This window comes from Salmo salar, chromosome 20 (assembly GCF_965601325.2).
Source record: "Salmo salar chromosome 20, fSalSal1, whole genome shotgun sequence".
Taxonomy (NCBI): Eukaryota; Metazoa; Chordata; class Actinopteri; order Salmoniformes; family Salmonidae; genus Salmo; species Salmo salar.
Genome location: NC_138310.1, coordinates 27,889,898 through 27,914,593, shown reverse-complemented (window position 1 = coordinate 27,914,593; position 24,696 = coordinate 27,889,898). Strand labels below are relative to the sequence as shown.

The 24,696-nt window shown below is 42.6% G+C and overlaps 2 protein-coding genes across 4 annotated transcripts in view; one reads left to right on the top strand and one right to left on the bottom strand.

The window, feature by feature from the left end:
• The window catches only part of LOC106580321 (LIM domain kinase 2), a 35,879-nt gene extending 28,006 nt beyond the window's left edge, over positions 1 to 7,873 (top strand). For all 3 annotated transcript variants that reach the window (XM_014161204.3, XM_082966322.1, XM_014161205.3), the window contains 6 exons: positions 911 to 967; positions 1,569 to 1,634; positions 4,012 to 4,186; positions 4,296 to 4,351; positions 4,547 to 4,704; positions 5,198 to 7,873. In XM_014161204.3, the coding sequence (XP_014016679.1) occupies positions 911 to 967; positions 1,569 to 1,634; positions 4,012 to 4,186; positions 4,296 to 4,351; positions 4,547 to 4,704; positions 5,198 to 5,420 (735 nt within the window). In that variant the 3' untranslated portion in view covers positions 5,421 to 7,873. The remainder of the gene's footprint in view (positions 1 to 910; positions 968 to 1,568; positions 1,635 to 4,011; positions 4,187 to 4,295; positions 4,352 to 4,546; positions 4,705 to 5,197) is intronic.
• A 215-nt stretch (positions 7,874 to 8,088) lies between these two features.
• On the bottom strand, positions 8,089 to 15,904 carry pik3ip1 (phosphoinositide-3-kinase interacting protein 1). Its single transcript, XM_014161206.3, has 6 exons — positions 15,628 to 15,904; positions 15,071 to 15,199; positions 14,380 to 14,496; positions 12,019 to 12,183; positions 11,652 to 11,730; positions 8,089 to 9,875 (listed from the first exon to the last, which is right to left on the bottom strand). Exons 1-6 carry the CDS (start codon positions 15,692 to 15,694, stop codon positions 9,662 to 9,664), a joined length of 771 nt encoding a protein of 256 aa, XP_014016681.1. The 5' UTR covers positions 15,695 to 15,904; the 3' UTR covers positions 8,089 to 9,661.
• Positions 15,905 to 24,696: the final 8,792 nt, after the last annotated feature.

Genomic DNA, 24,696 nt, shown 5'->3' with positions numbered 1-24,696 from the left:
GAGGGTGGAGAGGAGGATCTGATGGTTCACAGTATCAAAGGCAGCAGATAGGTCTAGAAGGATGAGAGCAGAGGAGAGAGAGTTAGCTTTAGCAGTGCGGAGAGCCTCCGTGACACAGAGAAGAGCAGTCTCAGTTGAATGACCAGTCTTGAAACCTGACTGATTTGGATCAAGAAGGTCATTCTGAGAGAGATAGCAAGAGAGCTGGCCAAATACGGCACGCTCTAGTTTTCGAGAGAAAAGAAAGAAGGGATACTGGTCTGTAGATTAACTTGTGGATACCATTTTTATGTCTGGCAAGTATGAAGGAAGTTAGAGTTAAGCACAATGTCTGGAAGTCAGACTTCCAGACATTGTGCTAATGCTAGTTAGCATTGGCTCACAAAACTACCTGTAACTTCCTTCATACTGGACACAGAGACAGAAAAATGGTATCCACAAGTTCATCGGACTCTGGGAAATTAGATACAGTGCCTCATTGCCAAATCCCAAATTATCCCTTTAAGGGCCTGTGCTGTGTGGGACTGGGACTGACTTGACCTGAGGTAAACTCTGCTCAGATAAAGGCTGTTGGCTCAGTGGTGGGCTGGCTGGCATGTAAACCAGCAGAGATGTGGAATGGGAGTAAATAGAGAAAGTGTTCCCAGGTGAAGATTCAAAGGAGTTTATTACCACCCTTACTTCCCAGATTGGATCATTTACACCGCAGTCCAACAAAACATATGGTCAACAGCAATCAGAGGGAACTGGAGTTTCAATTATTTGATTTGAGATTTTCAGTGGTGGGTTACACTATATGATTTTGTGTAACTTTCCTTTGAACGCCCACAATATTCTGTGTAGCCATAAAGGCTACTAAGGGGCCCACCTATTCATTTCTTGTTGTTTATTTTTCCCTGGGTTGCTACAGGACCAGTTTCCATGGGAGCAGAGGGTCAGTTTCGCAAAAGGCATTGCTTCTGGAATGGTGAGTTGGCCCCTTCCAGGGATATTTACTGTTGGAGGTTAAATACTGTCCCTATAGACACTGGCTGCTTTTTGTTCAGCTGGAGCACCTTCCAATATGTATGGTGGTAGTTAAACACAATGCATTTTAAAGGTACAGTACTTGGTTTCAGGTTGACTCTGACTCTATGAACTGAGATCAAATTACTTGAGGAAGGGATTGCTCTTGCCAATGGGTCATACTGGAGTGTGGGGCTTTGCAGTGACCTAGGGGTAGCCATATGTTCCACATACCTTACTGTCTGTCTTAGCCAACAGAGTGGCAGGCCTTCCCATTTCCCTGGAGACCACTTCAATACTGACAGTTCCTTATTCTCTGATTCCCTTTCCTTACAACCCACAGTCCTTCCACAGAAACACAAGTATGTAGGGCAACAAAATAATTTATTTGTTCCCTTAAGACATTGTCAAATGATGAAGTTTCTATCAGCCAGGCTTAGTGGGAGACGTTTTAAGCTACATTGTTTTCTATGCAGCATAAAGCACTATTTATGTCTTTAATATGCCGTGTTTGCTTCCACTTGTGGATGATTGGTTTGACTCATATTTTTTCCTTATTTCAGGCTTACTTGCATTCAATGAGCATCATCCACAGAGATCTTAACTCTCACAACTGCCTGGTGAAACTGGTAGGTGACCTATCCTGAATTGTACATGGCAAGCTAACTCAAAGATAGACAGGTAGAGGAGAATATAGAAAATCAGAGATCCATTTCAGTTTTCCTGATCCATTTACAGAAACACATGCAGATTCCACTCCTGCTTCATTATCTCTCATTAATCAGTCATTGTTTCTCTTTTATACCAAAAGTGTGTGTTTGGCTTCTAAACTGTTAAAGATTGATGTACCGTGGGTAGTGTAGGTTCTTGTCTTAGATTAACCTGGAGGCAGGGTGTTCTAGAACATGTTTTGTTGTGGTGACAGAAGTCTTTGATTGGGACAGAGTAGTCTTTTTGGTACAGGCCAGTTAGAGCTATGTTCTATTCTAGCAGTAGAACACAACTCACAACAACATATTGTGTAAGTAATAAAGTACAGGCTTATATAGGTCTTCACAGAGCTTTCACTGTATGGTAACCCTCCATGAGGTGTAATGAGTCTTGTCTGTTATTTCCACAGACAGACTAATTGATTTACATGTAGTGACCTATGTATAACTGTATACCTGTCTCAGTTCAGTGTCTATTATTTATATATATATACACTGCTCAAAAAAATAAAGGGAACACTTAAACAACACAATGTAACTCCAAGTCAATCACACTTCTGTGAAATCAAACTGTCCACTTAGGAAGCAACACTGATTGACAATAAATGTCACATGCTGTTGTGCAAATGGAATAGACAACAGGTGGAAATGATAGGCAATTAGCAAGACACCCCCAATAAAGCAGTGGTTCTGCAGGTGGGGACCACAGACCACTTGTCAGTTCCTATGCTTCCTGGCTGATGTTTTGGTCACTTTTGAATGCTGGCAGTGCTTTCACTCTAGCGGTAGCATGAGACGGAGTCTACAACCCACACAAGTGGCTCAGGTAGTGCAGCTCATTCAGGATGGCACATCAATGCGAGCTGTGGCAAGAAGGTTTGCTGTGTCTGTCAGCGTAGTGTCCAGAGCATGGAGGTGCTACCAGGAGACAGGCCAGTACATCAGGAGACGTGGAGGAGACCATAGGAGGGTAACAACCCAGCAGCAGGACCGCTACCTCCGCCTTTGTGCAAGGAGGAGCAGGAGAAGCACTGCCAGAGCCCTGCAAAATGACCTCCAGCAGGCCACAAATGTGCATGTGTCTTCTCAAACGGTCAGAAACAGACTCCATGAGGGTGGTATGAGGGCCCGACGTCCACAGGTGGGGGTTGTGCTTACAGCCCAACACCGTGCAGGACGTTTGGCATTTGCCAGAGAACACCACGATTGGCAAATTCGCCACTGCTCTTCACAGATGAAAGCAGGTTCCCACTGAGCACATGTGACAGAGTCTGGAGACGCCGTGGAGAACGTTCTGCTGCCTGCAACATCCTCCAGCATGACCGGTTTGGCGGTGGGTCAGTCATGGTGTTGGATGGCATTTCTTTGGGGGGCCGCACAGCCCTCCATGTGCTCGCCAGAGGTAGCCTGACTGCCATTAGGTACCGAGATGAGATCCTCAGACCCCGTTTGAGACCATATGCTGGTGCGGTTGGCCCTGGGTTCCTCCTAATGCAAGACAATGCTGGACCTCATGTGGCTGGAGTGTGTCAGCAGATCCTGCAAGAGGAAGGCATTGATGCTATGGACTGGCCCGCCCGTTCCCCAGACCTGAATCCAATTGAGCACATCTGGGACATCATGTCTAGCTCCATCCACAAACGCCACGTTGCACCACAGACTGTCCAGGAGTTGGCGGATGCTTTAGTCCAGGTCTGGGAGGAGATCCCTCAGGAGACCATCCGCCACCTCATCATGAGCATGCCCAGGCGTTGTAGGGAGGTCATACAGGCACGTGGAGGCCACACACACTACTGAGCCTCATTTTGACTTGTTTTAAGGACATTACATCAAAGTTGGCTCAGCCTGTAGTGTGGTTTTCCACTTTAATTTTGAGTGTGACTCCAAATCCAGACCTCCATGGGTTGATAAATTGGATTTCCATTGATTATTTTTGTGTGATTTTGTTGTCAGCACATTCAACTATGTAAAGAAAAAAGTATTTAATAAGATTATTTCTTTCATTCAGATCTAGGATGTGTTGTTTAAGTGTTCCCTTTATTTTTTTGAGCAATATATATATATATATATATATAAGACAACACACATACCCATCTGGTCATACTTCATTGTGATTTATTTTATTGGTCATTGTTTCTTACTGCTTATGTGTAAAGTCAATCTCATCCTTTGTTGTTATTTGACCCATATTGATTGAGGTATGTTAAGTAATATGCTCCTTGACTGAAGAAAACACCTGACACTGTTACATTGCCACGTCATATTCTGTTGACCTCTAACCCCTGACCTCCCTCAGGACAACACAGTGGTGGTGGCAGACTTCGGCCTATCCCGGCTCATGGTGGAGGAGGTCAAGCAACCGCCCCCTGAGAAACTGGTCAATAAGAAGAGGGTGTTCAGGCGCATTGACCGTAAGAAGCGCTACACGGTGGTGGGGAACCCCTACTGGATGGCTCCAGAGATGCTGAACGGTGAGCAGAGCAGGAGGACCTAGCTTGGAGCTGTGGATCACACGGATCATTCACTTTAACACTTCTTCATTCATTGTATGCTGGCCTGTTAATTAACTGTCATCCTCAGGTAAACGCTATGATGAAAAGGTGGACATTTTCTCCTTTGGGATTGTGCTTTGTGAGGTAAGAATACGATTTTAAAGGCCTGCTTTTCATATTTACTCACAGAATTAGGCTATGGGCTGTATGTTGAAATGGAGGATACTTGTTGTGTTTGGAAATTGCGCTATCATTTATTTTGTTTGATTTGTCCACAGTGTTGGTCAGATACTGCAATCTGGAGTGTATATCCATTTTTAACTCTCTCTGTTATTGTAGATTATTGGGCAGGTGAATGCAGACCCAGAGTGCCTTCCCAGGACCTATGACTTTGGCCTGAATGTAGACAAGTTCATGGAGAAGTTTCTCCCTGACAACTGCCCACCAGCTTTCTTCCCATTGGCTGTGGCTTGTTGTGACCTCATCCCTGAAAACAGGTGAATTGAGACAATTGTTTTATACAGTGTCTGATGGCTTAAGATGCTGAGTAATGTATTACAGTTGAATGTATTACTTTGTTAAACAAGTCAGTGTAGTGATAACATAGCTGTAGTAGGCATGTATACAAAACATTCTGTAATTGAAGGCTCAAAGTAACAGCGAGAACAAAGGTAGAGAGAGAGAGACGAGGGAGGGAGATAACAGAGAGGGCGTGAGGGGTAGTACATGGAACAGAAAGCACAGTGTTTGTAACTGAGCTGAACGGCCACATGTGGGAAAGTTTTCCCCTGCCTCCCCATGAGACATTATCCAGGCTATTCTCTGCCCTCTAGAGCCACAAAAGCAAGTGGAAAAACCGAACACTCCTCAGAACCAGATAGCATCTCTGTCTCAGAAGGCAGATTGCTCCCTCATGTTCCCTCACACCATGACCTTCCTTCCTGGTTGTAACCTCTCACCCCCCTGTGTCTCCCCCCACTCCTTCCCCAGGCCTGCCTTCCAGAAGCTGGAGGACTGTTTCGAGGCCCTGTTCCTTAACCAGGAGATGGGCATCCGTCTGCCAGCTGAACTGGAAGAGCTGCACCAGAAACTGTGTCGACTCCACCCTCCAAAAGAAAGCTCCTCGCTCCCAGCTCCCCAGAGCACAGTCCCAACACCAGCCCCAACACCAGCCCCTCCAGAGGAGTCCAGCCTGGCTGACAATGGCACCTAGCAGACGCCTGCCCCTCTGGATCCCCAAGCCCTCCCTCCAAGACCACAGCCTGGACTGCACTAACACAGCTGGAGGAGGAGTGGGGAAGACAAACCTAACTCATGCCATCTGGGAACTGGATAACCTGAGCTAGCTGGACCAAGCTCCTCTCTCTCTGTGTGTTATGTTGATATGGTCTGTAGTGGATGTGTGTGAGTGACCATACAGCTCTGAGAGCACCAAGGCACTGCAGTGTGTGTAGACTGGAGACAAGGGAGGAGACACATTTCAATGAGAAGTCTAGAGGCGTTGGTATTTATTTTTGTCCTGTTACATTTTTTTAAATCCTTTTTTTTTGCACACACCAGGACATGCAGGGTTTTACACATCTGTTTACCATGCTAGCAGATTCTGTTATGTGGTTGGTTCTCTGCTCTCTCAATGATTCCTCATTTTATCGAGACAATCTCTCCACAGCATTTAATATACATTTTTATCTCGTCGGGTGGGTCTTAAGTTGTAGTGTGCTATGTGTGGATTGTGGAGAGAAGACTCGCTCGGCAGGCAGCAGCAGTGAAAATAGAGATGTCTGACAGACTAGCTGATTGACGGAGTTAACCCAGGGCAGAGCATTTGGAGTGAAGTTTGTTTACCATCAGAAGGACAGAGGGGTATCCTACGAAGCAGATTTGAGTAGTTAGCGAGGTTACTTTGGTAAACTCTGAGTTCAACCCGGAATAACCAGTCATACGAAGGTGATTCATCTTTTATCCAGGTAAATTTCTATGACAATGAATCCTTCAGAACTAACCTTCTCCGGGGCAGGCTAATTCAGTTAACTCTGCTTACCCTGAAATGACTGAGCCACGAGTTGAGGACTGCATTGTCATCCTTTTCAATTGGAGGAAGACGACTGATTAAAATATATCACATTACACATTTATTATTGACAGAATGCATTTACATTTTCCAGCACAGTACCACTTTTGTATGACTTAATGCAGTTATTGTATTGATAGGAGTGGGGAAAGAAAGGCGGTTGTGCATTGATAAGCTCACCAAAGTCTGCATTAACGATAAGTAATAAATATACCATAGCCTGCTGAATTTGCAAGATAACTTTTATTTTAGTTTGACTTCAGCACAAATGAAGATGGGGCACTGACTTGCCCATGGATCGAAGTTTTAGCATTGTCTCAATGAAGAGTTCGGCATTCAACTAGCCATGTGCAACATGCACTCGCAGCTACAAGCCTGCTAGAGTTAGTGGCAGGCGGACAAGCAATATCCACCTTCATAGTATGGATGAAGCCTGAGCTGGAATGTGAAGCTAAGTAGATTTAGCTTGCTTTGTAGGATACCCCTCTGGTGTGAAGAGCACAGCAGGGACCAAACAAGCACTCTGAGGAGGCCACACACTGTCACACCAGTCAGAGAAATATGTGGAGCTGTGTCAAAGGAATGTTATGAGCTCACTGACCAAGAAAATCCTCGTCAAACAGTGATTCAACTTGAAATGTGACCTTGATCTTAGAGAACTTCCATGCTTCACTGATGGCATCAGATCCACTCTACAACCGTTAACAGTAATCATCCTTTAGTCTTATTGTCATTTGGTTTGTGGGGCATCTACTAATGTAAAGTTACTGTAGAGGGTGGACATGGTAGTGTATAGATTTTCTTACAATTAACAAAATGTTTTTAATCCACTAAATTAACTCTGAATTTGTTTTTGTCCATGTGCACATGGACAGATTTAAAATTGTATTATGATTTGGGAATTTGGAGCTGTTGACTGATTCGGAGTTTGTTATAGGATGAATAGTGTTTTTACATGCAGCACACCTTTAGAACCAGACTGGTACCTGGTGCTTGTTGTTAAGGACCACTCAACACAGAGCTCTGTATGCGCTCCAGAATCTCAGCTCTGATTGGACAGCATGAACCTGGTGTGTACTCAATAGAGCTCTGCTCTCAAAGGCATTGTACAACTTACTAAAAAGGCTCTGTTTACACAGGCAACCCAATTATGATATTTTTCCCACATTCGTCTTGACCAATCACATCAGGTAGCCTAGTGGTTAAGAGCGTTGGACCAGTAAGACAGCTGGTTCAAATCCCTGAGCTGACTAGGTAAAATCTGTCTGTGCCCTTGAACAAGGCATTTAACCCTAATTGCTCTGCTAAATGTATATTTTTCAGATCTGATTGGTCAAAGGACAAATTAGTGAAATATCTAAATTAGGCTGCTTTTGTAAACCCTGACAAAGTGAACTGTAGTTAAATAAAACTGGATTTATATATTTAAGTTGGCTGTAAGGAATGTATATATGCCTAAGGGAATCAAGGATTTGTAGAATATGGAGATTAAAATAAACATGGTTTTGTATGCTAGCATAATCTAAGGTACTGATTTGTACACATTGTAATCACCATGATGTTGAATGAATAAAATACAATTTCTTTTTTGCTAATATATTGCTAACTTTAAAGTTGCACACAAACCCTACTCTCCCTTTGTAAATGGATGTAGATGACCACTAGAGGGAGGTAATGTATGACTCTGCTCATGGGATGGGTGAGTCTTATTGAATTCCCAGTGAGCATGAGTCACTCACTTTTTTAGCAGGTTTCAGCTAAATTAAGGAACTCATTTGTATTCATTTAAAGGTGAGGAATGAGGAAGCAGTTATGCTTTTTCAAAGTCAATTTTATTGAAATCTGCCAAACTTACAAATACAAGTACTCATTTCCAATGATGAGCAACAGTGAAGAAACATTTAAAAAACAGCATTGCACCAAAACTAAGGAACCACAATGATTGAAGAGTAACCAGTGATGCAGAATGATTTAACCATTTCAAAGATTAAGTCTAAATCACAAAAGACAACCATTTGGAGTGATGCAGAATAGAGCAATCATGTAAAGCAGAACAATATTACATTTATTCCCAACAAGAGATGGTGTTGGTCAATAACACGTTACATTTTCTAACCAACTGTGGCATTACTTTCAGCATCCTGTTTCAAAACATGCAACAGGCTGCTTATTATGCAATTATTCCATCCTGTACATATCTAATATGGTAGGTTACCTCAGTTTTGGACTCATATCCTGTTTACCCTTTAACTTTGCTCGTCTGCTTGCGCTGACGTTTGGGACACAATTCAAAATGGTCTAAATTCAATCTAATGCCCCAGGCTTCAACTTTTAAACAGACTTCTGTTCTGCCCAAGCGTCATTCAGACAGCCTCTGTACGGTTCTAGCCAGACCTCAGACTAAGCTGTGCTGCTGCATTTCCTCCTGAGAACAGACTCTCCGATTTACAAAGACGTCTCTCTTTTCCTGTCAGTCTCTAACATAAGGAACCATACAGCCTGTCCTCTCATGGAAAGCCAACGACTCCTGATGTTTCTAGTTAGTGCACATTGGTTTCTATCACCCAGCCTTATGAGTTAAACTGAAAGGTCACCAGGGGAACCATGTACAAATGCATTCAGACGCATTATGCTAAGGCAACGTCACAGCTTCAGAGAGCGGGAGATGTTTCCTTTCCTTTTGCAGATCTGACATAAACGTTCCCTGATGCTAACTAATTACTCCACATCTGTTCCAATGGTCTTTAAGATGTCTAACGCAGATGTTTAACAGGGCTATCCTATACTAGATGCCCTCCCCATACCCGCCCTAGCACAGCCAAAAGGGCCAGGGGAAGTGTAGCATTGTTTTCTCAGGTAAGCCCATAACACCAAACTACTGAACACCTCAATATGAAAAAGAAAGAATAACAAAAGGCTATGAATTCCCCCTTTCCAAACACTGTCTCCTACTCTTCATCCAAAGCTTATAACATCCCCCTCCATCATTAATGTTGATTGATGCACACCCCATTCACAAGACAATCATACTGCTATAGCAGAGCGTCAGCCCATGATCATGTTTTCTTGGATATCAAATGCACTGTTTCTTAATGAGCATCCCTGACATGCACTTTTGTACACAACCATCTCCGATTGGTCTCCATGTGGAGTGAAATTAGTCCTTCAGCTCCACCTGTTGTCATTTTTTCCCCTGTTGGTGACACTTGTGTTAAAACCAGGGCAATAAGGACACAAAGTTTAGTCTTTGGAGCTTAGCCCTGCTCCCCTTATCCTCATAGGCCTTTAAAAAAGGGGGGTGATTTGGGGGCTATGGGGTGTATTTGGATTCTCTGAGGTTTGAATGTCCTTGTTTATTCCCAGTCCAGTGGGGTGGTCAGTGCTCAGGCTCCTGGGGTACCAGCCTGCTGGCCCATCAGGGGGTCTCCCCCCTCCATGCCCTCCTGGGTGGGGGTCTGCTCCTCGGCCATGATGACGATGGAGTTCTCATCCACCAGCTCACAGGTTGGGTTGGAGAAGGCCGACAGGGGAAGAGTGATCCTCTGCATCTCCCGCTCATACACTCGCTGCTCATGCTGCTTCTTCAGGTCACGACCCCTGCAACAAAAAGCATAGACACAAGAGGTTAGGATGACAGTGGTACTGATCATCGGAGCAGATTATGTAGGCTCATGGGGTTGTTTACAATAACAGTTTACAGGACTAATGTCTAACCTGGAAGAAAAAAAACACTGCTATGAATCAGAGTTTCTTCATAGCGTGCCTCGGTAACTTCCAATGACCTGCATCATCTTTCGAAACACAGAGACAGCTAGGTCACGATTTCTATTTATGACCAGAACGAGAGGCGACGTCCCATACTGAGTCTCATATCACTGGGATGAGGCTATTTTCAACAGTGGCCATTAACCTTGTAGTAGCAAAAACGACAGGGCCAGACAGACCTGTTCGAGACGGTATCTGGTCTGGTACAGGGAATGTTTTGATGGGACTGGGGCTAGGTGGTGGCAGGCATCCTGCAGTATGACATAAGCCAGTCCAGGCAGCTGACTGGGGCAGAGTGTCAAATGGCACCCTATTTCCTAGAGCTCTTCTCAAAAGTAGTGCACTATGGAGGGAATAGGGTGCCATTTGGGGTACAATCTGAGGGTGTGCGATCTGCCATCTGCTGAACCGCATCCAACACAGGGAACATGCCATAGTGTTGGACTGGCGCCTCTTCCTGCTTGACTGCTTCTATGCGACACGTTACACAACTGTGCTCTGCTCCACTACAGCACTGTTTCCTACGCATTGGGTCTGCATAGTGTAATTTTAGAAATCAGCAAATCCTCCTAACCCCACTATTCAACTTTTTCCTAGTCTTGTGGGGCCATCCTTCCAAATCTTGTTGACTTGATAAGCACGGGCTTCAGAGGCTACACTTTTTTCTTAACCCTGATATTACTGCGTGAGAAAGAAATCAATTTCCTTGACCGATTTAAAATCAAGCTACTTGAAACACACTACCCCCCAGCTTCTTAGAATAGATAACGCTGACAGTCACTTAATCAGATTGGACAGCCAAACCTGGAGCTCCAGAACATTTAGTTCTGTGCCAGAGGCCATCAGTCAGAATCCCCCATCTGCAGAACTGGGTCCTTCTCGCTGCCTGCTGCACCACTGCAGTAGATCCTCTATCTCCCCCCAGGACTCCTGCATGCTCTCCACTATTTCAGAAACATCAAACGTGGGTGCCTAAAATAGCCAGGCTACAGGCGCCCTCTTTTTTTTCTCCCTTCCGCTTTCATGTTGTTGTTGTTGTGGCTTCTGAACAGGCCTCATCACATTGGAGAGAGACAGCTATCAGGATGGGTAGTGGAGGGAGGCAACAGGATGGGTAGAGGGGGAGGCAGCCTGTGGCCTCTGCTCCACATCCTGGTAACATTCTGTGCCAACTGCCCACACAAGCCCTCCCTCACCCCACTGACATTCTGCCTGAGAGGTTCCAAGCCTTTAACTGCTGCCTGTGTCATGGACACAACAAGTCTAAGCTGTGCAATGCTACAAAATTGTAGATATCCTATTCTAATTCTTTGTGCACAATGTTCAAATAAGACAGCTAATTAGGCATAATATAGCAGAACATTTTGTTCATGTTCTATTTTGGTCTCTCTGCGCTGTAGAAATAAGCATCTGTTGCAAACCAATGTAACATTGTGTGTCCCTATTCTCTGAGGCACCATTTGGTCTAGTGGTTCCCGTGTTCCACTTCGTATGTCACTCAGACATACCACATGATGCAACCTAACAAAGTAGTAGACAATAGCTAGGGTTGCAATGCTCTGTGTCTCCAGTCGGAGCACCTAGTGTAGCATAGTGGCTGATACTGACCTCTTGTAGAAGTAGCCGAAGGTGATGCCCACCCCCATGAGGATGATGATGGCCATCATGAGGATGCCAACCACATAGCCTGAGAGAGATAGAACACACAGGCTCTATGGTTACCAAACTGAATTCAAAGGTTTATATACAGTCTGCATTTTAAAATGTGCATATCAATGCACCTCACATTTTATCCCTATGATAATATTGTGAGTCCTTTATAACTCATTTATATCCATCTCATTCTATTGTGCCAAGCCGAGCTACATCAAGCTGGACCACTCTTTTTAAGAGTATACCTTGAGGCTCACGTTATGGCCCTATGACATCCCCCCTATGTTAATCCATCTGCTTCAGCAGTGCAATCAGGACATACCGAGAGTGCCCAGGTCCTTCTTCTTGGGTCCTGTGCGTACCCGCTGGCTGATGCCAATGACTGGCTGGACCACAGCACCCCCTCCCTGGGCTGACCCAGACTTGGTCAGCTCAAAAACCTCTCTCTGTGCTGTGGTAAGGGGGCCTGCCTCTGTAGGGGCTTCGTCTGTGGAGACAATATGAGAAAAGCAGATAAGATCAACAGCCAGTCCCCATACACCGCCCGACCACCATGTTAGTTTGCTTTCTAGGTTTACTGATGTTGCCTTTGTGTTTGCATACTTGAACACATGATAGTAGTAGTGGATTATATTTAACTGTATTGTTTAATTTCACTAAGTGCTTTTATTGTAGAATAAATGCGTGAATAATTTTCACTTGGTCCCATTTTAAGAAATCAGACCGCATGGTTTCTTAAATCCCTGCCTTGTTTGACATTAAAAACGTTGCTGCATGGACTCAGTAGGACAAGGAGAGCTACTGGATTTGTCTCATTTGTTCACTTTGGAAGCAGTTCTATAAAGAAATTAAATAATTAAAAAAGAACAGCCATTTCACAGCAAAATGGGGGAAAGGAAGCTGCTAGTGTCAACATCTGCTCTTGAGCGCCACTGAGTCAGGCCCTACCCCTCCAGAAAAAGTTGTTTATCAACTCTACTGGAGTTGAAGAGCCTGAGGTCATAACCAGCAGTAGCCAATTACCTACTGTCTCCATGGTAAAAGTATAACTTTCCACCAATGGGTTGAGAAATAGGGTGGGGCTTACACCTACCCTGAGGCAGCCATCTGCCTAACAAGTTATGGCTCTACAGGCTCAGTACGGACAGGGCCCTTGTTATTGCTTGACATGCACTGCCTTCCCAGACAATGTGAGAGCAAAGGTCAAACCCCAGGAAGCATCCTCAAAGTGGATTAACTGACAAACTGGCCTAGTCTTTTCTTCTCCCACAGCTTCTCACGTGGGAGAAGATATTTCTCTAGAGATGCCTAATTAGCTGTCTTATTTGAACATTGTGCACAAAGAATTAGGAATTAGAATACTTTAATCGGATATCTACAATTTTGCATTAGTTTGTGTATAAATTGTTGCATAACTATAAAATAACTACAAATATACCGTCAAAAAATATTGTGGCAAAAGTGCTCTAGCTTCCTTATGAGAATAAATACATTCTAGGTTCCCAAGAAAGAAAAACATGGCTCCCCTTAGTTTTCTTTGTTCTCACGGCCCACTCTGGGGGGGAAAGTCCCACCATTCCACTTCCAGACTCTCACTTTGGATTTAATAATAACATTCACAGGGTTAGAAAGAGCCTCAGAAAAACATTTACATTTCATCTCTTTAAAAAGTTAGACATTCCCCAAATACAGTGACACCCTTTTCCAAGAACTGCATCGAGATTCAATTTAGGGAAGGGCAGAGGCGACAGTCTTTTTCGCATCCAGTAATGTATTTTGCCCAGCCTTGACCTACATTTCAATGTGTGCACAATATTTATTCACTCCGTCGCAGCTATGTTTAAACAGCATTTTACATACATTTTCCCAATGTAGTGCGTTCACCTGTGCACTGTATATATTTCAGTAACCGTTTCCATCCACATTTTTTATGCAAGTAAAGTCATACCGTATAAAAAAAAATTATATTAAATCACGACAGCTGTGATGGAAACAGGAAGTTTCAGTACAATTTAATAAATGCCGACAGATCATTCGTTCAACATTGTGGGATATTTGTGTGCCTAAAATAAATTATGTGAATAATGGCAGTGGAAACACCAAAAATTGATATAACAACCATCATATGGAAGTAAACTTGATATGTTGTGTAGTCCTCCCACTATGACTTGGGAAACCATGCAGTTTATTAGGCTACAGATTAAATAAATGATGAACTTCACAGTTAGGTGAAAGTGCACAGTGATCTTGATGCTCCTTTCCAATAAATATTGAGGGTCTTATTCTGGTGACATGACAAATAAAAATATCCTCTCCCTTATCCATAATAATCTCATTATGTCGACTAGCATACCCGCGCAAGCTTTTGGCTAGAGCACACGGACCAAAACCAGAGTAGGCACATTTGCTATTTAATGCAACGGTTTTTGTGACAAAACTATCAGTAGCGTTGAAAATGCGATGGAAACGCATTGAAATTTAGATGTTTGTTTGGTACATGAAAACTTAAGTGAAAAAGTACATTTTGTGTGCACTACGTCATCACGTACTGATTTTTATCTGCAACAAGTCAGTTTGGTGGAAACATGCCACTGGTGACAAAATGTGCGTATTTTCTTTATGCAGCTTTTAGAATAGTCACATGAAAATATGTTGCCAGTTGGATGGAAACCTAGCTAAATACCTTCGCAGGTGTCAATGGCACATGATTGTCTCTGGGCCTGTGCATCTAGGCCAGTCACGTAGCACCAGGGCTTCTCAGAGGAGTCTGGGTTACGGCAGTAGTTATGGTCCCCAATGCCTACAGAGCATAAAGAAAAGGACACATCAACCAAGTACTCATAAGGATAGTAAAACAAGGAACATTCTGACAAGTGGGGACATGTTGCTGGTCCCCACAAGGAAAAAGGCTATTTTAGGCTTAAGTTCAGGATTACAATTAAGGTTAGGACTAGGGGTTAAAGTTAGGTTGAGCATTAGGAAAAAATAGGATTTTGAATGGGAATCAACTGTTTGGTCCCCACAAGGATAGTAAAACAAACGTGTTTGTGTGTAGATATGCATGTGACATCTTTGATATACTGTATTACTGAAATGCATACTCTGGGTAGGTATTTGCCAACAAGATTCAAATAGTTCAAACCTGACCTTGCTAATATAACCCACACAGAGAGACTAGAGCCTGCAGTTATACACTCTAAATAACATCTATAACCAAACAAACTGTTTACCATTAAAACAAATGTGAGTGACATTTAAATCATGGCACTTGTAGTGAACACCACAGCAATGGTAGCAGATGATAAACTTGTGTAAAATCAATGAAACATCAATTTGATGGCATATTACATGTTTGACTGTGTAATGTAATTTACCCATTTGTGAATCTGTATATGCCATTACATCATAGTCCCGGGTTGTGTTGGTCCAGTTTAGACAGGTTAGTCCTGCGGAGGAGCTCTGTTGCTCCCCTCTGTACTCCACACCATTGAATCTGATGCAGTCTGGGGACACATTCAGTGATTTATGGAAACATTTTATTGAAAATTAAGAGGATAAATTACCAGCAAATAAAACATACTAAGTGTGGAATGTAAAAGTATTAGTCTGACGTTTCCACAACGCCATACATTCAAAAAGGAATTCCCATGGAAGTATCGCAATTATGCTTAATAATAATCAACAAGAATTGTATTCTTGAATCTTCTTGTTGTAAACAAAAACATTTTATAACTTATTTTGCAACTGCTTAGACATTTCTCAGGTCCTATACAATAATGGAACTATAAAATCCACATTTTAAACTGAAAATAGGATGATAACTTTTTAAACAAAGCATTGCACATTAATTAAGTAACAAAGGCGCACATTCTATCGGATAACGTGGACTAATGTGAACAAAGGCATTGATTTTCAGTCATATGAATGTTACCTTCCACAATGGATGCGCTGTCCACAAAAGCGACGCTCAGCAAAACAAAGTGCAACGACAAAAACATACTGTAGATGATGAATAGGATGAATATAGGATGAATAAAAACGAAAACAATATGCACGAAAAATAAATTGATAAGCTATTTCTCAACCCAAAAAATAACTTTGCGTGGAAGAGCCTATGCTGAATAATTCAGTCAAACTGCTCCCATCCGCAGATCAGCCCTTCCTTGTCGAAGGGAGTAGAGCTTTCTTCATAAACAGCCTCTCTCCTGGACAAGGAAATCCCATTTGCAGTATCGTGCGGCGGCGCCAGCATCTTCAAGGTCCTAGAGCCAACCATCTCCTTTCAGAAAAACAGGTGTGTAAAGTACTTAAGTCGTTTTTTTTGTTGCTATCTGTACTTTACTATTTATATTTTAGACAACTTTTACTTTACTACATTCCTAAAGAAAATGATGTACTTTTTACTCCATACATTTTCCCTGACAACCAAAAGTACTATTTATATTTTGAAAGCTTAGCAGGACAGTAAAATGGTCTGATTCACACACTTATCAAGCTAACATCCATAGTCATCCCGACGGCCTCTGATCTGGCAAGTGCTTCGTTTGTAAATTATGTCTGAGTGTGCCCCTGGCTATCTATAAATAAAACAATTTAAAAAATGGTGCCCCTGCTTTGCTTAATATAAGGAATTTGAAATTATTTATACTTTTACTTTTGATACTTAAGTATATTTTAGCAATTACATTTACTTTTGATACTTAAGTATATTTAAACTTTCACTTGAGTCATTTTATATTAAGGTATCTTTACTTTTACTCGAGTATGACCATTTTGTGTGACACCACTCCGGCCCATTTCCACTGATGGTCCTACATGGAACCAAAACCGTTTCTCCTATGGACAGCCGAAAACCCCTTTTTTCTAAAGGTGTACATGCTCAAATAGATTAGGCCTATTTTGCACTGAATACTACTCATTTTAATTAAGTTATAGTGAGGGTCATTCAACGCAGTTTGATTTGAATAACTCATGGTTTCTCCTGATATTTGAGTAGCTTAATAATTGCTTTTATTGGTAAATAATATATCTGGTTCCTTTAGGATCTTCTGATCTGAACCCTCTGTTAAATGAAACATAGAGGAAGAACCATGAAGTTGTTACTCTAGACTTGGTCACCGAGGGCCTTGTTATACTGATCACTGATCAGTTTTTTCCAATCTTTTTTTTATGGTGGAAAGACTTGATCTCCTCCTTTGGCAGAATAGAACTGCCCTGACAATCAGATTATAGACTGCAGGAGACATGGAAAGAAAAACTAAATGCAGCAAAAGAAAAAAGGAACAATCTCCCTGTACAGTAGCAGCATTGAAACACATCCCTTGTTTGTTCACCATTTATCCTGCTGGCCCACTAGGCCAAATAGAACACATTACAGTACTCATAAATAATTTGCCCCACTGGCCTACTTTGCAAGCTTCCAAAACATCACTTTAGAGACTGTTCAGATCCAGACACTGTTACACTGTATATCTCAAATCTCTGCCTTCCTGAGCTGTCCAAAGATTTTCCCAAAAAACTCACACTCAGCCAACAGACATACCGGATTAGTTTACTATTCAGACGTTCCTGCTTTTTAACACTAAAATAAAACACTTTTTTTAAAGTGCACAAACCACTCTAATGATTTACTTGCCTTCATTCTAAATACAAACCTTTCTGCAAATTTTGTTGACAGAGATTTCAACTTCACTGTGGCTTTTTACTTACAGGAGGTCTAATCCCAGAGAAACTTTTACCAAAAATATTCACAATATTTTAAGGACTGTGTTACTTTAGTGTCAGAGTTACTTGAATTATTATCAGACACACCCTTTAAAATAATGCTGACAATAGACTTTACATTCAACACTTTATCCCAGACAGACCCTTTCATCCCCTCACACAGCCCCTCTCTCTCAACCCTACTGTATTCTCCCTCAGCCTCAGTCACTGACCCATGTTGATGTCACTGACAGGCCAAGACTTCATAAGGGCATGGGGACCGAAGGAGGCCAATGTTAAATGCTATCTCCTCTCCTTGTGCAGGCAGCTGGGTACTTAAGGAGAGAGGCCCCTGTCATTGTTGGCTGACCCCAGCAGAAGGAGAGCCACAGGCCACTAACAGAGCATGACTCAGTCAGCGTTCACTCAGCAGCGGCTTTTCACACAAATGTCACCCTGCTTTGTCAATTACCAATACAAACATTCTCCCTCTCTCTCTCAAACTCTCTATCCCTTTCTAGTCACTCGTTCTTTCTTCCCAAGCTTAACACATACTCTCTCACGCTCTCTTTTTCGCTCATGTAAACACAAATACCCACTGCTGCTGATAGCAGTGTGAGAGGAAGTTAAAACCAATCTTATTCAAACTGACTTCATATATTTTATTAGCTCTTTACATTGAGTTGACCTAAAATCATGTTGTGTTGATGCTGAGTAAAGTGTGAATGTTCTCTCTTATTGTTTTCTTAACAAGAGCAGAAGACTGGCAGTGATATGTCAGTGAGGGGAAAAGCAGATTCCTTGTGACCTTAAATGGAACACACAGCTCATAAAAGCCTTGATGCTTACTTGGCCTTGTTCCTGTCTGCCGTGGCTAATCATTTCATTACATGGACACAGACTTAATGAAAACCTCTGAGGCTGTATCCAGGTAACCCTGCAGTCTCAGGGAATGGTAACAAAGGCTCTAATAAGGCCAGATGGTCTGCCTCCAGGTTCCTATTATACCCTAGCCAGAGTGCAGGAAACACACACACCGACACACACACCGACACACACACCGACACACACACACACACTCCGGAAAATGCCCAACTTTAATTTTGTTAATTATCTATGGAAAGTTTCCCATGGAAAAACATTTGGACAGTTAAATAGGTCATAGTTGGAGTGAGCCAGACAAGGAAACAACACCGAAGTGAAAGGAGCAAGAGAATACAAAAATGTTGTGTATAAGATAACACAAGTTGTTTCCATTATTCATTTCATAATGTATTTTTTAGTTCAGTGTTCAGACATACTCAAGGACCAAAATCACAACATGTTATTTGTCTCTCTGTAAGTAGCACAGAGTTCACATAGAAACATTTGTACTGTTTGTTTTCAAAGCACACAGTGTTGGTATCACAATGGGTAAATCAGTAGATTATGTTACAGTGCTATAGTATTGTACCTGCTCTTAGACATATTTAAATCCTGTAAGATTATACACCCCGTTTATCTCCCTGTGTCTCTAATTTCTAAGACGTCTTAGGAACATGGATTGAATAAGTGGCATGTATGAGTAATTAATACAAATTTGATCTCAGAAGTGGTTACATAAAATAGATGAACACAGGTACGAGAGTTAGAGACAGATGTCTACAGTAAACCAATACGGACCAACACTAAATACCACAGGATTTTTTTTAAAACTTGGTAATGAAAATAAAGCATACCTGGTAAAAGTAGCAAAAAGGTTTCACCACAACACTTGAGCATGAGGTGGATGACAGGCAGTCAGTGCAATGAAAAACAGATATATGATCATGTAAACATGACTGAAAGAGACCACATACATATGGTGGCATGGGGAAATGGTTTTTCAGAATCAAACGTTCAGATAATAGACTCTTGTTTTCTTAAGTTATCACTACCCGTTTGTGTGCTGCCCTCCACATCCTGGAACCACACTATTATTTCCTCCAAGCCCAAGAAGGCAGCATTTTATTATTTGTCTGTTGATCACATCTGGTGTATACGCTCCTCGCCTCAATAACACTACATCGCACATGATCACACTGACCTCCTCCAAGCACATCTACAAGGACATATTAGAAAAGGTCATTCAGACCCAATGTACACACAAACGCTTCCAAAGAGGGTGGACAGCACAGTAGCTGTAGCCTCTTATCAAATATTTGCCTGCACTGATAGATGCACATCTCCAACAAAAGGAGTGGACTGCTGTAATGATTATGATGTAAGACTGTTCTAGTGTGTGGAGTGTTGCAGGGCAACCAGCAGCTCTACAGTACAGTCAATCATCTTCATCGGACGGAGGGAGGCAGGCGGTCTGACAATGGACACTTATCCAGTCAATCATCTTCATCGGACGGAGGGAGGCAGGCGGTCTGACAATGGACACTTATCCAGGCAGAAGGCCTTCCACTAACGGAGCATAAAGCCTTGTATTCCCATGCTGTTCACCAACCCTGTTGTCTGTCTGTCTCTACTGCTGCCGGCCTACTGCTGGCATTACGTCACCGTCTGAGTCTCTCTGCTGCAGATGAAACTCAATAAGACGTAGCTAATATAGAAAGAAGAAGTGAGTCGTAAGACTACAGTACGTTGGTGAGAAGAAAATACCCAGGATAGCATATTGTCTGCCTTTGGTGTATCATATTGGGATTGTCTTGTGTATGTATAATAAGTTTAATAGGAAATGGAACTGTACTAATTAGCTCATTTTATGAAACAAACATTTTTTTTCTGTAATTGAACCCCACAGTGGAGATGTCAGAATACCAATAAAACCTAGTGGTCAAACAGGAAAATGGTTCCAATCATTTTCCCACCATTTATTTTTCCCATAGGGAATTTTAGAAACACTTAAAATAGGGGCTGTGTTTCATGTAGGCTTACCCTGGCGTGACGTTATGATAAACGTCTAAATCTTTCTAGGACAAGGTGACTTTTAACAATATATTCAGCTCTATTTACGCTCAGATTAGAAAATGCGAATTAGAATCAAAGTAGACATCATGCAAGATTACAAATCCCTGCAAGCTCCTGTCTTGTCCAGATCATCATGTTGTTTGTAGTTCTTTATGATGGCCACATTAGCAGCTAATTAGCATTCATTTTTTGTCGGGGGAAATACAAGCGAATATATTGATAAAAGTCACCTTGTCCTAGAGAGATTTACATGGTTATCAAAACGTCATGCCATGGTAAACCTACATGAAACACAGCCCTTATTTTAAGTGTTTCTAAAAATCCCATATAGGAAAAATGAATGCTGGAAAAACAATTGGAACCCTTTCCTTGTATGATGCTAGGCTTTATAACTCATACTGTGATACTCTATTGTTTGCCACTACCATTGCTGCCTAACCTTGCTGCATTCCCCCCTTCCTTTATTAAATGTCATCCTTGATGCTTTTCTTAAATTGTATGTGGAGGCATCACTGGCTTGAGCACCCTTAAGTATCTATATTTATTTATTTATTTATTTATTGTATAATCATTTCAATCAACAGGAGAAAATAAATGGCAATGTAGCTTACTGTAGACTGAAATTAAGGATGGTGCCTTGCTGTTGCTGGTGGTGGTGGCTGGTGGTGGTATGACAGTTCCACCAGGAGTGATCAGAGGCAGTTGGAACCGGTCTAGGGAGTCAGAGCTGTATGCATATCCTCACAGAGGGGCTTTGTTCATGGTCTAGTCAAGTACAACAGAGGGATTTAACGTTGGGCTACAGATAAAACACATCTAAACATGAAAGGCTATAGGAAAGAGAGGACAATCCCACTTGAATAGATTATTTCTATTTATTTATTTTATTTCACCTTTATTTAACCAGGTTGGTAAGATGAGAACATGTTCTCATTTACAACTGCGACCTGGCCAAGATAAAGCAAAGCAGTTTGACACATACAACAACACAGTGTTACACATGGAGTAAAACAAACATACAGTCAATAATACAGTAGAAAAATAAGTCTATATACAATGTGAGCAAATGAGGTGAGATAAGGGAGGTAAAGGCAAAAAAGGCCATGGTGGCAAAGTAAATACAATATAGCAAGTAAAACACTGGAATGGTAGATTTGTAGTGGAAGAAAGTGCAAAGTAGAAATAGAAATAATGGGGTGCAAAGGAGCAAAATAAATAAATAAATAAATACAGTAGGGGAAGAGGTAGTTGTTTGGGCTAAATTCTAGATGGGCTATGTACAGGTGCAGTGATCTGTGAGCTGCTCTGACAGCTGGTGCTTAAAGCTAGTGAGGGAGATAAATGTTTCCAGTTTCAGAGATTTTTGTAGTTCGTTCCAGTCATTGGCAGCAGAGAACTGGAAGAAGAGACGGCCAAAGGAGGAATTGGCTTTGGGGGTGACCAGAGAGATATACCTGCTGGAGCGCGTGCTACAGGTGGGTGCTGCTATGGTGACCAGTGAGCTGAGATAAGGGGGGACTTTACCTAGCAGGGTCTTGTAGATGACCTGGAGCCAGTGGGTTTGGCGACGAGTATGAAGCGAGGGCCAGCCAACGAGAGCGTACAGGTCGCAATGGTGGGTAGTATATGGGGCTTTGGTGACAAAATGTATGGCACTGTGATAGACTGCATCCAGTTTATTGAGTAGGGTATTGGAGGCTATTTTGTAAATGACATCGCCGAAGTCGAGGATCGGTAGGATGGTCAGTTTTACGAGGGTATGTTTGGCAGCATGAGTGAAGGATGCTTTGTTGCGAAATAGGAAGCCAATTCTAGATTTAAATTTAGATTGGAGATGTTTGATATGAGTCTGGAAGGAGAGCTTACAGTCTAACCAGACACCTAGATATTTGTAGTTGTCCACATATTCTAAGTAAGAACCGTCCAGAGTAGTGATGCTGGACGGGCGGGTAGGTGCGGGCAGCGATCGGGTTGAAGAACATGCATTAGTTTTACTTGTATTTAAGAGCAGTTGGAAGCTACGGAAGGAGAGTTGTATGGCATTGAAGCTCGTCTGGAGGGTTGTTAACACAGTGTCCAAAGAAGGATTAGAAGTATACAGAATGGTGTCGTCTGCGTAGAGATGGATCAGAGACTCACCAGCAGCAAGAGCGACATCATTGATGTATACAGAGAAAAGAGTTGGCCCAAGAATTGAACCCTGTGGCATCCCCATAGAGACTACCAGAGGCCCGGACAACAGGCCCTCCGATTTGACACATTGAACTCTATCAGAGAAGTAGTTGGTGAACCAGGCAAGGCAATCATTTGAGAAACCAAGGCTATTGAGTCTGCCGATGAAGATGTGGTGATTGACAGAGTCGAAAGCCTTGGCCAGGTCGATGAATATGGCAGCACAGTATTGTTTCTTATCGATGGCGGTTACGATATCGTTTAGGACCTTGAGCGTGGCTGAGGTGCACCCATGACCAGCTCTGAAACCAGATTGCATAGCGGAGAAGGTGCGGTGGGATTCGAAATGGTCGGTAATTTGTTTGTTGACTTGGCTCTCGAAGACCTTAGAAAGGCAGGGTAGGATAGATATAGGTCTGTAGCAGTTTGGGTCAAGAGTGTCCCCTCCTTTGAAGAGGGGGATGACAGCAGCTGCTTTCTAATCTTTTGTAATCTCAGACGACACGAAAGAGAGGTTGAACAGGCTAGTAATAGGGGTTGCAACAATTTCGGCAGATAATTTTAGAAAGAAAGGGTCCAGATTGTCTAGCCCGGCTGATTTGTAGGGGTCCAGATTGTGCAGCTCTTTCAGAACATCAGCTGACTGGATTTGGGAGAAGGAGAAATGGGGAAGGCTTGGGCGAGTAGCTGTGGGGGGTGCAGTGCTGTTGACCGCGTTAGGGGTAGCCAGGTGGAAAGCATGGCCAGCCGTAGAAAAATGCTTATTGAAATTCTCAATTATAGTGGATTTATCGGAGATTATTTAATCTATGACATTAAAAACATAACTTTTAAAACCATGCAAAATATTACTTGCATCCTGGTTGCATTTTTATTACACAGACATGCAAATGCACAAACACAATGTTAATAAAACAAGCAATAGCATCAACTGAAATGAGGCTCTTTGGATGAGTCAGTATAGACACTCGGCTCAGGAATTGTAGGTGTAAGGAGAGGCTCTCAATAGGTTATAGCTGTTCAATACTTAGCAGGCCTCTCATCAGCAGCAGTAAGTAATCTGATCATTGCCATTCATCTGGCTGTAGTCAGTCAGCTCTCGTACATGACTCATCTGAGAGCCTGCCTGCCAAATGTTACTGCATTGTACTGTACTGTACTGTAGTGTAGGATAGGAACATAGGAATTAAGCAGCTGCAGAGTGTCCATTCAAAGCCCACATAGTTTGTAACTTCTGTAGGCATTTATACAGCATCCATGGATGTATTTATTCTGGACTTAGATCATCAAAGAGGAGGTCCTCTTTGAGGCAATAAATTGTCACAGTGTGAACCAGATTACTGTATCATCCAGGCAGGTCTCCAGTTATAGCTGCAGTAAAGGCAGCAGGCAACTGGACACCGTTCTGGCTAAGCATACAGGTAATTTCCTGGATGTTCTTACATACACTCTGAGGATCACAGAGGGGCCATAGGTCAGACATTTCCAGCAGCCACAGGAGGAATACTGGCCTGGCCAACAGGCCACCATGGAAACCAGAATCCATGAGGAGAGCCAACCAGGCCGGGTACTGTGTCTCACCTAGAATGGAAGAACAGTTAGACACGATCAGTAAGTATGTGGCCCTTGGTCCTTGGCCTCTGTGTTACCTGGCTGGAGGTCTTTGCAGACCCCGAGGTTCTCCAGCAGGTCTGTAACATTCTCCCTGGCGCACACACCCACACGCTCTGCCACCACTGACGATGCTGGGTACTTTTCAGTGAGCTGAAGCAGGTATGGAAGCCGAGATGCTGACATCACAGATGGTTCTGCAAACACGTTGGCCTCATCCTGCTCATAGAGACTAGCACACCTGTGAAACAGAGAGTGAACGATGAACAACAAAAAAAGAACATAAGACTGAGTGACAAAATACATATTCTGTAGTGATGAGCGATTATTCGTTTTTTAAACAAGTAATTGACCGACATCGGTTCAATTATTTAAATTCCATTTGCTTCGTTTTTTTTCAACGGGCTCAACATGCACATTACGCTGCAGTTTCTCTAGAGATAAATCAGATCAAGCCCAAACTGTGCAATGTAGTAGGGAGTTGTAGTTTCCAACAGGCCAATGTTCTATATAGTTTAGCGCAGAAAACCTGATAATTAACTACAATGACCATACTCCATTGCTTCTGTCTCTTATC

Excerpts from the sequence above, each read along its gene's own strand:
- pik3ip1 (XM_014161206.3), bottom strand. The coding sequence starts at position 15,694 with ATGTTTTTGTCGTTGCACTTTGTTTTGCTGAGCGTCGCTTTTGTGGAC. Across the intron at positions 12,184-14,379 it reads TGCCATTGACACCTGCGAAG|ACGAAGCCCCTACAGAGGCA; the intron begins GTATTTAGCTAG and ends TTGTCTCCACAG. Across the intron at positions 9,876-11,651 it reads TTCGGCTACTTCTACAAGAG|GGGTCGTGACCTGAAGAAGC; the intron begins GTCAGTATCAGC and ends TTTTTGTTGCAG.